Source organism: Capsicum annuum, chromosome 1 (genome assembly GCF_002878395.1).
Source record: "Capsicum annuum cultivar UCD-10X-F1 chromosome 1, UCD10Xv1.1, whole genome shotgun sequence".
Taxonomy (NCBI): domain Eukaryota; kingdom Viridiplantae; phylum Streptophyta; class Magnoliopsida; order Solanales; family Solanaceae; genus Capsicum; species Capsicum annuum.
In genome coordinates this window covers 161,533,085-161,549,259 of record NC_061111.1, presented here as the reverse complement: position 1 = coordinate 161,549,259, position 16,175 = coordinate 161,533,085, and the positions used below count along the sequence as shown (strand labels likewise).

The window sequence follows — 16,175 nt, the reverse complement described above, 5'->3', positions numbered from 1 at the left end:
ACTTGTGTTTAAAGTTTCTACAAATTAATACAAATTTTATACGCTAAAAGAAATCAAAAACCTAGGGAGTGAGAAGTAGAAAAGACGCAAAAGCGGCAGCGACAAGAAACACCAGGTGGAAAAAAAAAAGGAAGAAAATCTTGCCACGTAGATACGACGCCGTCTACATTGAGTGATTCTTTTGAACTTTCCTCGAAATAAGGCATTTCTTTTGGGGGCAAAAATATCGTTTTCTTTTTTTCCAAAGAGAGAAAAAAATAACAAGGAAGAAACCTCAAACAAGTTCGTTCACCTATTTAATTTTTTGGTTTGCAAAATAAATACAAACCCACCATCTTTAAATGCCCTTACTTCCTCTCTTTCATTTCCCTTCTCTCTAATAACTAAAATATCATTGATTGTTTGTACAAAACCGAAATTTACTCCACAATTCAAAGATTGTTGCCACCATCAACGTTGCATTTACAAAACACCCGTATTCATTCTTGAATTCTAACTTTACAGATTGATAAAGAGGTCATAAGAAAGTCGTAGAATTTGAAAAAGGGAATTTTTTGTATCAATGGATGGTTTTTGTTTAACGGGAGGTATACAAGGTATGGCGGGGCCCATTGCCGTCGCCGGAACCGGTGCCGGAGGTTTAGATGTACGTTCAACACAGTTTAGTACATCCGCCGTGGGCGGCCGTTCATCGGCGTCGATGTCGGTTGAAAAGCCATCATTATCTTCTTCTCAGAGAAATAATAAGTCATGGGGTTTTTCATTTAGGTACCCACTTAGATCTTTTTGGTCTGGAGGTAAAGGAACGTCGTCGTACGATGCTATAGCTGTAGACGACGCTGTTTTGATGGATGAAAAGGAAGAGAAAATTATTGAGGAGAAAAATGATGGGAATAATAATAAGAATAATGGGAATTGGGTATTAAAGATTTTGCATGTAAGGTCTCTGAGTAAGGTAGAGGATGGTGGGGGTGTTGAAGATCTAAGGGAAAAGATGGAGAGGCAAAATGGTCAAACTGACATTGAAGATGGTGATGAAAGTGAAGGGAGAAAATGTGATGGTGGGGTTGATGAAGAATGTGATGTGTGTTGTGTGAATGATGATGATGATGAAAAATTTAAATTCGATAGAAATTCATTTTCAAAGTTGCTAAGGAGGGTGTCATTGGCTGAAGCTAGATTGTATGCTCAGATGTCTTATTTGGGTAGTTTGGCTTATGGAATACCCCAAATTAAGGTAAATTCTTCCAAAACATGTTTCTTTTTTTTTTCAAGTGACCCATAGTTTTTGTCCTCTAAGTTGTGCATACTATTCATTTTCGATGCTGCACTCGTGTCAGATTCTCCAAAAATACGTTACTTTTGGAAATTCCAAGCACATGTTGACATTCTTGAAGAGTCCGAGCAAAATGTATTGTCTATGTTGATTGCACATTATCTACATTTTTCTGAATATGTAGATCTGAATAAATCACTTGCTTCTGTTGGCTGTGAGAAAAATAACAGCATCTAGTGCTTAATTTTAGTTTTTTAAGGTTACAAAGGCCTCAAAAGGTGTGATCTTTGGTTTTTAGAGGTGTCTTCATGCATGATTAACTTGATATGGGTTTTAGGGAATCAGAATTCTAGCTGAAACACAGAAATCTTGATTTGAAGAAACTAGGTATGGACAGCCATGCTTTCAATATAGTGTTGTGTTTTCATATTGCTTATACAAGCTTTAACATTGTTCTATGATTGTTGCGAGAGCTTTTGTCAAGTTGATATTTCAATTTGTAGTGGGATGTGGCAACTGGATCTTGGGGTTATCCTGTTTGTCTTCGAAGCATTGTCACCTGGCAGCCATATCATAGGATTTCATGTTTCTGTTTTTGTTGTGCAGCCAGAAAATTTATTGAGGAATCATGGATTGCGTCTTGTTACGTCTTCATTTGAGAAAAGAGAACAGGCATTGAAAGCTGAGAAAGAGAAGGCAGCAGCTGAAGACCGGGAGAAGAAAGAGAATGAAGTCACTAAATCCATGGTAGAAGAACGAAGCACTGCAATTTCAGAAGTGGAAGGGGATGGAAAGACCAGCGGGAACAGGATAAGTGCATCCACAGCTTATCATATAGCTGCCTCTGCTGCGTCTTATCTGCATTCTCATACAAAGAGCATTCTTCCGTTTAAATCTTCCAAGACTATGCCAAATAAAGATTCCTCTGAAACAACTGTCGGACGTGGTGACAATATAGATGCAATGAACAGGGAAGTTGCTTCTTTTATGGCAACCAGTGATTCAGTGACATCAGTAGTTGCTGCAAAGGAGGAAGTAAAGCAGGCTGTTGCAGACGATCTAAATTCAAATCATTCTTCACCTTGTGAATGGTTTGTGTGTGATGATGATCAGAGCTTGACAAGATTCTTTGTCATTCAGGTATGCATGGTGGCCAATTTAATTTTCGCCTTTGTTCACGTTTCCTAGCTTGGTAACAGGTTAGGGTCTTGTTGATAATATGTCGGTTATAGTTATCCATGATTCTGATATCTTTATCCGATAAAGAAAAGGATTGGAACAAGTATAGATTGAATTGTGGGTTTCTTCTCCATTTGCTGCTTATTCTTGTTGCTGACTTTCATTTTTAATTATTTGCAGGGATCCGAGTCACTAGCATCATGGAAAGCAAATCTACTCTTTGAACCTATTCAATTCGAGGTATTTATGCACATAAATAAGCACTTGTAACAAATTTAGAACTGTGCTCTGTTTTCTAGTCCGATTGTGTTGTTGTGCTACCATAGTGTGCATAAGTACTCAACTGATTGCTTCTATATAAATTGATGAAGTCTGCCTATTTTGTCGCAATGCACTAATGGAGAGTTGTCATTGCATCTTTTTCTAATAGGGTCTGGATGTCATGGTCCACCGAGGTATTTATGAAGCTGCAAAGGGCATGTACGAGCAGATGCTGCCAGAAGTACGTTCACACCTTAAATCTCATGGTAGTCGTGCCAAATTCCGTTTTACTGGACACTCCCTTGGTGGAAGTTTATCATTGCTCCTCAATCTCATGCTGTTCATAAGGGGAGAAGTTCCCCCATCTTCTTTGCTTCCTGTTATAACTTTTGGTGCACCATCAATAATGTGTGGAGGAGACCGTCTCCTTCGTCGCCTTGGCTTGCCTCGGAGTCATTTGCAAGCAATCACAATGCACCGAGATATTGTCCCTCGAGCCTTCTCTTGCAATTATCCCAATCACGTTGCAGAGTTTCTTAAAGCTATTAATGGAAACTTCCGCAATCATCCGTGTCTGAATAACCAGGTAAGAACCTATAGTGTCATAAGTTTCTTGATTTCTTTTACAGAAGAATGTTTAGTCCATTTATCTAGATAATGACGTGTGTGTTTGTCTTTCATGTTCAATGGTTTCTCATGCTTGTTTCTTTTATCAACAGAAGTTATTGTATGCTCCAATGGGAGAGTTCTTAATTCTTCAACCAGATGACAAGTTCTCTCCAAACCATGACCTGCTACCATCAGGCTCCGGTTTGTATTTAATGAGCTATCCTGTATCAGACTCAACAGAGGCAGAAAAACAAATTCAAGCTGCGCAGTCTGTGTTTTTAAACTCACCTCATCCGCTTGAGATCCTTAGTGATCGCTCCGCCTATGGTTCTGGAGGAACAATACAAAGAGATCACGACATGAACTCATACTTAAAATCAGTTAGAAACGTAATTCGTCATGAGCTGAACAACATCAGAAAAGCTAAAAGGAAGCACAGGCGCAGAGTTTGGTGGCCGTTGGTTTCACCAAGCGGGGTTAATGCTGGTATTGTTGTTAGAAGGTACGTCGAATCAGGTAGTATGGGCCAAGGCCAGTTCAACTTTGCTGGCGTCTTACAAAGTGGGAAAGAATCGTTGAAGCGATTCAGTACTCTAGTTGCATCTCAGCACATGCACTTGCTTGTGGTGCTTTTGTTTCCTGCACGATTGCTTATTGTGGGGACTTTCAGCATGTTCAATTTTCGTTGAATCCTCAGATGCATTGAACAAGTTAATGGTAGATGATTCTTTATTCTTTGACAGCTAATGTTCCCTTGGTTTTCTGTAAGGGGGACTTGCTGGATGAAGGAAATCCAAATATCAGTATTAGCAAATAGATTTACAATTTGGATCAATTTGTTATTTTGATAGAAACCATTGCAGATGATTAATTCCATTCATGGAATGCAAAGATGTATACTTATATTGTACTATGTTTTGTGTAGCGATGATATTGTCTCTTCAACTTTGCATGATAAGAATCTTAGAATCATATGTATTCTAGACAAATTTAGAGTGAGTGACTTCAGAATAACTCGTTATCTTTTATTTTATGTATGCACACACATACTACTAGATCTTCCCTTAACCCATTAATTTATCTATTGTTGATGAACAAAATGAGTAATTTCTCAAAAGGTATAGTATTAAAAAGATAATGATGGCTGGCCCTGCAACTCCAAAGTTTTGGGATAAAACGTATGCTGAAAGGCTATTCTATGCTTCTGCTGATGTTTAATTATCAATTGAAAATTGAAAATTGTTCTGGATTTATTAATTATAATAAAACATCACAATCACCAGGAAACAAGAATCCTAATTTGTCAAAAGGTATTATTATTATTAAAAAGAACTGGCGTAGTCGAAAGGGAGTGGTTTTAAATAATTAGGCAGCGGTGTGGTAAGCACGATTTTTTAAAGAAGAGAAAATATCATAGGGGCCAAAGCCAATGTATTTTTCCACATCTTAGTCTTAACGTCTCAATCACCTACCAATTATTAAAACAGTTGCCAACAAGTTAAATCTAACCAACTTTGGCATTTGGGCAGTGTTAAATAACTGAATATCAACCATCTGTGTGGCTGCCCAGATTCCTTATTTCCTTTTTTTTTTTTTGTTTTTTGGTTTTCCATACTGTGTTCAGTGCCTGCATTGGAGCCCTGACTAATTCGGATCGCGCATTGCAGGGGCCATTAAAATGGCAGCGCTTCCAACAGAGTTTTCTCCATACCCAGGGTCGAATCCTCGACCTCTGATTAAAGGTGGAGCAGCTCCATTCACTACCAGAACCCATGTTGGTCTTTATTTCCTTATTTAGTAGTAAGATTTTAATATTCTCCGTGAATGTTTAGTTGTTCATATTAGCTGACATACCTTTTGAGATTAAATAAAACAACAAATACAAAAGTAAGTTTAGTAGTAGCACTTTTATTCGTTCACTTTTATCTGTTAATTTTGAACTACACATTCCTTAAAAATAATAATTAATATGAACAATTTACAACATCTATGTGAATTGTTGTATGGTCCTAGGTTTTAAGAAATGATTTAAGGAATAACTAACTAGAAGGTAAAATAGAAAAATAATAACTGTCTTTTCTTGATATATTACAAGTGATAAATATATTTTTACTGTTAATTAATATTGTATAATTATTCAACTCTAAACATAGTACATACAAATACATCCTCCAATATTATCGCAGCTTGTATAGGTAGAAACTTGAAACTGGTCGTAATGAAGAGTTAATGATCAAAAATAACATCTAAAGTATTTCAATTTTTTTGTGCTTTATATTTGAACTATTAGATACTGATCTAAACTATCATCAACTATTTAAAACACACTTTAACTACCAATTGTTCACCTTTTCTATCTGAACCATAATAATGTTTATGAAAAGTGATATTGATAATTAAGTTGTGTTTTTATAAATAATTAGTGATAGTTTAAGTAGAAAACTCACACAACTAATAGTTCAAATATAGATAGAAAACTCGAAAAATCAATAATTTTAAGTGTGGTTTTAGTACCCTTTCACCCTATACCAAAACAGATGCAGAAGGACCAACAGCAGTGGTGGCGCAGCGGAAAGGGGCTTCCTCAACCTACCCAGAGGTCGAGGGTTCGACCCTGGGTATGGACAAATACTCTGTTGGGAGTTCTCCCTTCAAATGGGGCCCAATGCGGAACGAATTCAAATATAGTCAGACTCCTAAAAAGTGGATACCGGACACCGGGTAGTTTAAACTAAAAAAAAAAAAAAAAAACAGATGCAGAAGGGCCCCTAGCTAGTGAGTGAGTCCATAGTGACAGCTGAATCTTGAGTCATTTTTATTTAATCCATATCTTAAAATCAACAAATGCACATGGACCCTCCACTTTCCCAGCAACTCCATTTTATGTGTATTTTTCACTTATCTGTACACGTTAGGAATTAGATCCCAATTTTGTCAATACCCTTATTCTTTCATTTTCATTTTCATCCATCTTTTCTTTTCTTCCTGCCTTCACATATATTTGATAATTCTCTCAGCTATATATGCATTGTATATCCAATATATAATTATGGATAAAACATCCAGCGTGGTGGAGGATACAAACAAAACAAATAAAAGGTGTAATATTTTGAATTTGATTTTTTATATAATTTGACTTTTTTCTTAATTGATGCCAAAAGGTGTTTTTCCTATTCTTAGATTTTGACATTACATGAACACTTGACAAGTAAGATCAAAATGAGGGAAATGCCCCAGAAGTTGAGCACACACCATGCCAGCCTTCATTTATTTATTTTCCTGGTAGTATCAGTTGACATATCATCCAGTATCAACTACATTGCACGGGTGCTGCTGACCGAATTATCAATGACTGACATTTCATATTTCTATTCAAGTGTAACGTATTATCATATAATAGGAAGGAGCGAATTTTATGCATATAACAATATGTTTAGGCAAGCATACACACGCTTTGACTAATCTATCTAGCTTTATTACCTCCTCCAATAAGATTAAGATTAGTCCTATCCCCTGGAACTTAGACATATTAAAGAGAAATAAATGCTTAATGTAGCTATAACAAGACAAAAAGAAAGATGTACCCCATTATCTCAATTTCTTGTCTCATTTTACTTAATTAGCATTGTTGTTCATACAATAATTTAAAACTAATTTCGAAGCTATGAAACCATCTTTTGACTTTTGTGCTGAAAACAAAACGAAGATAAAGTGTAAAGATGAACAAGAGCGAATTCTATATGGAGTAAATTTTTAAAGAAAATAGACATTATCTTCGAAACAATTTAAGTAAAGGAAATAGAATAGTTAGTATATTATAAATTTGGGGCAGTATAAGTTAAAATTATAGCAACGGAAGTTTAATAATTAGATGTCACAAAAACACTTCAATTTATATATATCACTATCATTATTTATTTCGCAGAAGAATCCCAAGTATAGAGCCTGCAAGGAACATCGACATCATGTAACATGGAACACGTTCGTTGAAGTCAAATGCACCTAAGTTAAGGTTTAAAAGTATTTCTCTTTTGGTGGGTGAGCTGTGAGTGGTGGTGGGGTGGGGGTAGGGGGTCCGGAAAAGTCTTGATTTAGGTCATTCATAATGCTACAACGAGCCAATCTCGGATTCGGCCAAACTCAATAACTTTTGCTCAAACAATGTATTTGTGTTGAAAAATTGATTAAGAATTTAACACAATTAAATCTAAAACCTATCTCTGGAAGGGGTTACTTTAGCGGGCGCTCTAGTGGTACCAGCTACAACCTTCTTATGGTGACACGAGTTAGACGAAAGGCAAGGATGTAATTTCAAAGAGGCTTGACCAGGCCCAAGAACCGCACAAAAGAGAACCCAATTATTAACATTTAAAATCTCTGTTTTAAAATTTAGAACTCATAAAGTTAAAATACTTACTTCGCTTACCAGCTACATTCAGCAATGCATAATTAGGGGTGGGCATTCGGTTGGTTCAGTCTGATTGTTTAATATCGGTTCGGTTTATCGGTTTTTGGATTGACAAAAATGACATCCATAACCAAACTGAAATAAATTCGGTTTGGTTCGATTTTTACAAATTCGATTTGGTTATTTCGAATTTTTATTTCGATTTGAAATATTAAAGTAGTTAGCCTTTTTGAATTTTTTCCTTTTCAAACCTATTTTTCATTCCCAAATATAAATAACTATAAATAACTCAACATGGATGAAACAAAACGAAATAATCAAAAGCTTAACATAATACATAACGTCATTAATCATTACATATAATATAACCTTGCATAAATAATCAACAAAACAACACAAAACTCATAAAAATAGTCCATGAAACAACATACTTTCTGCATAAATAGTCCATAAAACAGTCCAAAATCACCAAAATAGTCCATAAAATATTTGAATCACTAAAACAATCTATAAACAGCCTGCGGCGTATGCGAATTTGCTATTAAATGCTAATTGTGAATGTGAATTACTAAAAATTATATATATAATAAAATATATATATTATTTATTTATTTATAAAATTTCGATTTTATGGTTTAACGGAATTTAAAAAAAAAAAAACTGAAAACCGATCCAAAAAATCAAAATTTTAAAATTACAAACCGAATCCGATCCAAAAAACCAAAACCAAAATTAAATTTTGATTTGTTTTTTTTTATTTTTTCTGTTTAAACTAAAATATGCCCACCCCTATGCATAATTATGTATTTATGTTATTAATGAATACCCCAATAAGTTAGGAAGGTTGGGGGATTTTCCAGAAAATTTGTAAAAATTAACGTGCGTTGCACACGATGCACGATCCTCATACAATTTCTGTGGGAGACTCCCTTTTGGTCAACATCAAATTCAATCTTGCACGCAACAACTTAGTATTTCCATCAAATACGAACAACGAAAATGTTAATCGATCAATCAATTATGCCTCAGTTTTGGTTACGTAAAGACTCGTTTCATTCCAATTATGAACTTATCTTTAAGTTAGTTTGTATTTTTCTGGACTCATTATTCAGCACTATTATTTTTGATGTCAAGCTACACAATTTGAGCAACTTTTGGTAAAAGATCAAATTTACATTAACATGAAATGCAGAACAATGAACACTTCAAGCGGCTAACGTGTATATTTTATTCCTTCTTGTTGTCGAGTTACATTTAACACAAAACAGAAGCCAATAGAGTAATGGTTCAAAGTAGCAGACATTACAATTCATTAAGCAATTTTAGCATCTCTGACAGGAGGCATTCTCTAAAAATAACTTACAGATCCAATTTTCCTGCCAGGTACCAGGAATGCATTGCGAGGCAACCGAAGGAGAAAATGTTAGCAAGGGAAGATAGGCCATGAATCATCCCAAATTTCTTGTTCATCGCTGCAAGCTTTGGATTAACCTTTGCAACTTCCTGGTTCTTCGTCCATCCAACTTCCTCCCCAATGTTGGCCTCTCTTTCTATCTTATGCCTTTGCTTCATCATCTGCCCAACATCAATCATATCAGAGTCCAACCAGAACTAACAAATATCAGGAATAATGTATTTGTCTGCAGTAAACCACTCATTTTTTAGCAATGTAAAAATAAATGAAACCGCTGTATTATCCAGTCGTGTTAACCCATTCTTAGTCTATCAAAATGTTGGATCAAATAGTGAAATTTAATAAATGCAGAGAAAACCACCTGCTGCTCATTATCATCAGTTCATAAAAACAAAAGTCGAACAACCTCATATCATAGGGCTCAAAGCTCTCTAACATGGTAGTAATATGTTTCTACCATTCTTTACTTTTGAGTAATTTAAGCTTAATGAACTTATAGAAATAGGAAGGGGGAATTAAATACACTTGGGCTAATGTTGCACATTCCCCTGCCTGATAGATGATGTGTGGCGATACAAAGTGGATTTTCCCTTCATAAATAACACACATCTTTTGGGCACATGGAAAATGGGATATTGGAAGTCACCCTCAGATCCAACTCCAACAAATTTGATGCAATACAAGAATATCTATACCAGGTGTTAACCACTGTTATCCTTAACATTGAAAAGTACTCACTCCGTTTCAATTTATGTCTCTGTGTCTTAAAAGAGTGTACCTCTATATTCAATTTATGTCTTTGTGTCTTAAAAGAGTGTACCTCTACATTTAGTAAGTTTTCAATTCCAACATTCTGTCTTTACCCTTAAGTGATACTCTCTTATGAGAATGAGATGACATGTTTAAAATCATGACGCACATGGTACATTTGGTATGTTACATGCCTTCAATTTAATACCACAAGATTCAAATATCTTCTTTACATTTTAAAGCTTTATTTATGGCCAATCAAAACTTAAACACATAAAATAAAACGGGAGCCCATCTATCAAGAACGGGATAGCGTAGGTAAGAATGCTACCCGTCAGTGTAACTCTACCCTTTTGTCACTTATGGTCATCAGCAGCTCATGATTCAACAAAGTCCAACTAACAAAATTGAGGCCCTAAGGGAACTCAGTTCATTGGGTTAAAAGCTCTTGCGAGGTTGTTTGTGCCATTCGTTAATTGATTTTTTATACTTATCTTAAACTCATTAAAACAGGAAGGGGAAACCTATCCAAAAGAAAAACAGAAGGGGCAGCCAATACACTTCTGCTAGCTTGCACATCTCCCAGCCTCCCGGATGATCTATGATGATATAAAAGAATCACTTCATTCAGAAAAGCCTACCACAGTTGGGCAGATGGCAAATGAGACACTGGCAATAACCCTCAGGTCAAATTCCAAGCAAGATGAGTACTCTATGAGTATAGTCAATACCACTAATAGTCACTCTTATCCTCAAACTAACCTCAACTAATACCTTTCATGAAGAATGGGATAGTGGACCTGAGATAATATTCTTCAGCATTACAGACGCCTATCTTGCCAAATATCACCCTTGGAATATTCTGTCTCTGCCTCCCTTTCCCAGAAGAGACGAGAAATAAAAAGACTATTACCAAATACAATGTATATATGGATCACCGAGTATACAAAAATCCTTTACGTGCCAAACTAAGTAGCACCTAGTTCACCACATAATTAGTTGTTTATGTATATATAGGGAAACTCCTATTTGTATGGATTAATCTAGAAAAAAGTTATTAATATAATGTATATGACAACAGGTAGAGGATCAAATAATGCTACTTGTGCTTTAAATAGAGGATAAATAAACAGACAGGATGCAACAGGATAAGTTAGCATTTCCCTAAAGCATGCATCAATATAATACTTCCCATCTCAAGAAGAAACACAAGGCATAATATATGAAGGGCAATGATTCAATATTCAGTATGAAAGTAGAAATCCGTTAAAATTTTTGAACAATAAACATAGAAATATGGAAATTGCATCAGAATAGTATGGAGGTGTGAGAGGCTGACTATGGATGGTTTTAGGCGGGGTAGAGATAGGCCGAAGAAATATTGGAGGAACGTAGATTAGGCATGATATGGAGCAGTTACAGCTTACGGAGGACATGACCCTTGATAGGAAGGTGTGGAGGATGCGGATTAGGGTAGAGGGTTGGGGAGTAGAAGTTCGTCTGTAACAGTAGGGGAGAGTGCTTTGTTGATGTCTGGAGTTTCTGGTTCGTGGTGTTTTGGTGATGTCTATGATTCCGAATAGATAGATTATAGTGTTATCTTGTGATTGTCTTGTTTCCTGTATTAGCTAGCAGTTTGTTATTCCATTTGGATGTGTGCTTATATATTTTGTGTTTGTGATATTGTTATCTGTCCAGAGTCATGAGTCAGGGGTCTATCGGAAACAACCTCTCTACTTCATCTGACGCAGTGGTATGGTCTGCATACACATTACCCTCCCCAGAACCCAGTATGTGGGAATGTATTGAGTATGTTGTTGTTTGTTGTAATGTTTAATAAGATCGCAGTTCAAAAAAATTGTTTGATGATTGGCACAAACAACTAGTGGGTCACCTACATTAATTATCGCTATCTATTTCGCTCCATTTGTACCCATTTCATTTCAATATTCCATTATCAAGGTTTTACACCACTAAAAGTCTCTACATTTCCATTAAGATACAAATTTCTGACAAGATTGAAAGAACTCGTAGCGTCCAAAGTTGAGGCCAAACGATTAATTAAGTGGATGAAAACCATGGGAGACAAGGATTCATATAATCATATCTTAATAGAGGCAAAAGCTAGCCCATACACCACCTTTCTTTTTTTAGGAAAAAAAAAAGATTATAAGTTCTACCAAATGTCAGACCTACTGAACCGACATGATTACTGATTAGTCCTTAATTCCACTAGTTGTTAATGCTTATACAGATCTTTTTTTTTCCTGAAATGGAATGTCTGATTATTTGCAAAATCTGCATGGATTCAAAATAACTGTAGCTCTTTTGAGACGATTTCCTTCCCTGTGAGTAATCAAAGGCTCATTTGAGGCGTGCCTAGGTTGCGCTTCTATATAGGCATGTTACTAAGGGTGCCATCATTGTCAATAAGTTCTAGTTCTATCTTGAATCGGACTGTAAATATGATTGGCATATTGATTTTTTAGTTGTCAAGGAAATCATTATGAATGAAGTTCTTACTTTTTTCTTGTGACACATTTTTATTTTTTCAGTTGCACCTTTTTTAACTAAAGCTTGCACTTTAATTGCACTTTGTGCTTAAAGCCCGATAAACATTTATACTTTTCGCCTTTGACAACATTGGATTCCAATTCAAGAGGTTAAGCAAATAAAGATACATGTTAAATGTCGATGGAATTCTGAAGGACAGTCAGCAGAGCTTAGGAGTATCTTTGCTTAAATAAGGGAGGATACACAATGCATGGTCTCTAACATGACATACCATATCATGCGATTATATAAAGAACCAGATCACCGTTGTCAGGAAAGCAGAACTTGGAAGCAGAGGACTTGAACATTAACTTTAGAGATCTTGTAAAACACACAACAACAACAACAACAACAAACCCAGTATATTCCCACATAGTGGGGTCTGGGGAGGGTAGAATGTACGCAATCCATACCACTACATCCGAAGAAGTAGAGAGGTTGTTTCCAATAGACCCCCGGCTCAAGAAAAGGACCGAGACCGTGTTCAAATATCGCAAGCATACAACATGATAAAATAACAACGATACAACAACCTCAAATAAGTACATGAACCAACAAAAGGCACCCCCTCCCCCCAACCCTAGCCCTACCAACCAAGCTACACGAAACTCTCCTAACTCCAGCCTATGACTTAACCACACCCCTTAGCCCTCTACCCTAATACTCTTCCTCCAAACCTTCCTATCAAGGGTCATGCCCTTAGTGAGCCGTAATTGCTCCATATCACGTCTAATTACTTCTGTCCAGTATTTCTTCGGTCTACCCCTACCTCGCATGAAACCATCCAAGGCCAACCTCTCACACCTACGAACTGGAGCATCCGTGCCCCTTCTCATCACATGCCCAAACCATCTCAACCTCCCTTCCCGAATTTTATCCTCCACCGACGCCACTCCCACCTTATCACGAATAGCCTCATTCCTAACCCTGTCAGCCCTCGTGATACCGCACATCCAACGCAACACCCTCATTTCCGCCACCTTCAACTTCTGAACGTGAAAGTTCTTAACCGGCTAGCACTCTGCGCCATACAACATAACCGGCCGGACTGCAACTCTGTAGAATTTGCCTTTCAGTTTGGGAGGCACCTTCTTATCGCAAAGGATTCCCGAGGCAAGCCGCCATTTCAACCAACCTGCCCCAATACGGTGAGAGACATCCTCGACAATCTCTCCATTCTCCTGAATCATAGACCCAAGGTACTTAAAACTATCTCTTTTACACACCACCTGAGACTCCAACTTCACTACCACCTCGTCCTCTTGCCTCGTGTCACTAAACTTATACTCCAAGTACTCCGTCTTTGTCCTACTCAACCTAAAACCTTTAGTTTCCAGGGTTTGAATACTCCTTGTCAACACATCCATAACCACCGCGAATAAAAACGGACTAAGAGTCGATCCCTGGTGCAATCCAGTCAGGACCGAAAAATGGTCAGAATCCCCTCCCACAGTCCTTACCGAGTCTTCGCCCCCTCGTACATGTCCCTAATCGAACGAATGTACGTCATAGGGACCCCCTCACTTCCAAGCATCTCCAAAGAACCGCCCTAGGGACTTTGTCATACACCTTTTCCATGTCAATAAACACCATGTGAAGATCCCTCTTCCTCTCTCTATACTGCTCAACCAGTCTCCGCACTAGGTGAATTGCCTCAGTCGTCGAGCGACTAGGCATAAAACTAAACTGATTCTCGAAAATAGACACTATCCTCCTCAACCTCCGCTCCATCACCCGCTCCCAAATCTTCATCGTGTGACTCAACAACTTAATACCTCGGTAGTTGTTGCAACTCCGAATATCACCCTTGTTCTTATAAAGAGGAACCATCGTGCTCCATCACCACGCCTCGGGCTTCTTAGCGGACTTGAAAATGTTGTTGAATAAGTCGGTCAACCACCTCAACCCCGTCCCACTAGCAAACTTCCAAAAATCCACCGGAATCTCATTGGGCCCCATCGCTCTGCCTCTTCGCATCTTTCGAATGGCCTCACTAACCTCCTCCACCTTAAAACTCCGACAAAAACCAAAATCACGAAATTCTTCGGGGTGCTCCAACTCCCCTAATACAATGCCTCTGTCCCCCTCCTCATTCAGGAGCTTATGAAAATACGACTGTCATCTTTTCTTAATAAGAACGTCATTTACCAAAACTCTTATCATCCTCCCCCTTAATGCACTTAACCTGGTCCAGATCCCGACCCTTACGCTCCCTGGTTTTTGCAAGCCTAAACAGACTCTTCTCCCCGCCCTTCTCCTCAAGTCCCTCATACAATCTCTCAAACGTTGTTGTCTTAGCAGCGGTGACCACTAACTTAGCCTCCTTCCTAGCTAACTTGTATCCTCCCTGCTCACTCGCCTCTCCTCATCATCCTTACTCAGCACCAACTTTACGTAAGCCACCTTCTTCGACTCCACTTTCTTCTTAACTTCTTCATTCCACCACCAATCCCCTCGATGCCAGCCAAACCAGCCCCTCAAGGCACCCAGAACATCTCCAGCTGTCTCCTTGATGCAACTCGCAGTCGTATCCCACATACTATCCACATCCCTCCTACACTCCCAAGCCCCCATCCCCTCCAACTTCGCCCCTATCTCCAAAGCAGTAGCGGGGGTCAGGAGTCGCCCCACCTTACTCTAGATCGACCCTCCCTACCCCTTCTCTTATTTACCTTCTTCATAACCAAGTCCATCACTAGAAGTCTATGTTGGGTCGAAAGGTTCTCACTCGGAAGGACCTTACAATCCTTGCACAAAGCTCTATCCCCCTTCCTAAGCAGCAAAGAGTCAATCTGAGTCTTGGCTAACCTACTGCGAAAAGTAACCAGATGCTCCTCCTTCTTCGGGAAGCAGGAATTCCCTACCACCAACTCAAAGGCTCTCGCAAAATCCAAAAGAGCGACTCCAGCATCGTTCCTATCCCCAAAGCCAAAGCCACCACGCACCTCCCCATAACCAACCGGTGAAGCCCCGATGTGCCCATTGAAGTCCCCTCCTAAGAAAAACTTCTCCGAGCTAGGCACGCTACTAACCACCTCATCCAAAACTTCCCAAAATCTCCTCTTTTCCTCCTCGTGCAGGCCCACCTGTGGTGCATAAGCACTACAGATGTTCACCGTGAACCCTCCAATCACTAACTTAATAGTCATCACCCTATCACTAACCCTATTAACCTCCAGTACCTGCTCCCTAAGCTCTTCATCCACTAATATACCTACCCCATTCCTACGCCTCTCGCTACTCGAATACCACAACTTGTACCCATCCACATCCCTAGCCTTAGAACCTACCCACTTAGTCTCCTGAACACACGCAATATTGATTCTTCTCTTCCTAAGGATCTTAACCAGCTCTATCGACTTACCCTGAAGGGTCCCTATGTTCCACGACCCTACCCTCAACCTGCCCCCACCGCCGGACCCCACCCCCACTCCCAACCCCACAAGACATGACCCTATTCCACCATTTACCCCCAAAGCCACTACTCAAAACCGGACAACAAGAAAACGGTACACAACAGCACAGCAGTAAAAGGCACCCGCAAAGCACCGAAAATACCTCCAAAATATGCGAACAACAGATAGTAGGCACCAAATTAACAAGAAGCTTAATCAATCACAAATTCCCGGCAATGAAGATACCGATAATACGTGGTAAAAATAAAAACAAACAAAACACCCCGCCACCAAAACAAAGGGACAGTGGGAAAACAGTAGGAGAATAGT

The 16,175-nt window shown here is 38.4% G+C and overlaps 2 protein-coding genes across 2 annotated transcripts in view; one reads left to right on the top strand and one right to left on the bottom strand.

Moving 5' to 3' along the window:
- Window positions 1–217: 217 nt before the first annotated feature.
- On the top strand, window positions 218–4,253 carry LOC107840951 (phospholipase A1 PLIP2, chloroplastic). The gene is made up of 5 exons (XM_016684910.2): window positions 218–1,237; window positions 1,883–2,416; window positions 2,636–2,695; window positions 2,886–3,302; window positions 3,436–4,253. The coding sequence occupies exons 1-5, from the start codon at window positions 563–565 to the stop codon at window positions 4,012–4,014; spliced, it is 2,265 nt and encodes a 754-aa protein (XP_016540396.1). The 5' UTR covers window positions 218–562; the 3' UTR covers window positions 4,015–4,253.
- A 4,684-nt stretch (window positions 4,254–8,937) lies between these two features.
- LOC107840958 (transmembrane protein 205) overlaps window positions 8,938–16,175 on the bottom strand; it is a 16,333-nt gene continuing 9,095 nt past the window's right edge. The window contains exon 3 of the mRNA XM_016684920.2: window positions 8,938–9,308. Coding sequence (XP_016540406.1) covers window positions 9,093–9,308 — 216 coding nt within the window. The 3' untranslated portion in view covers window positions 8,938–9,092. The remainder of the gene's footprint in view (window positions 9,309–16,175) is intronic.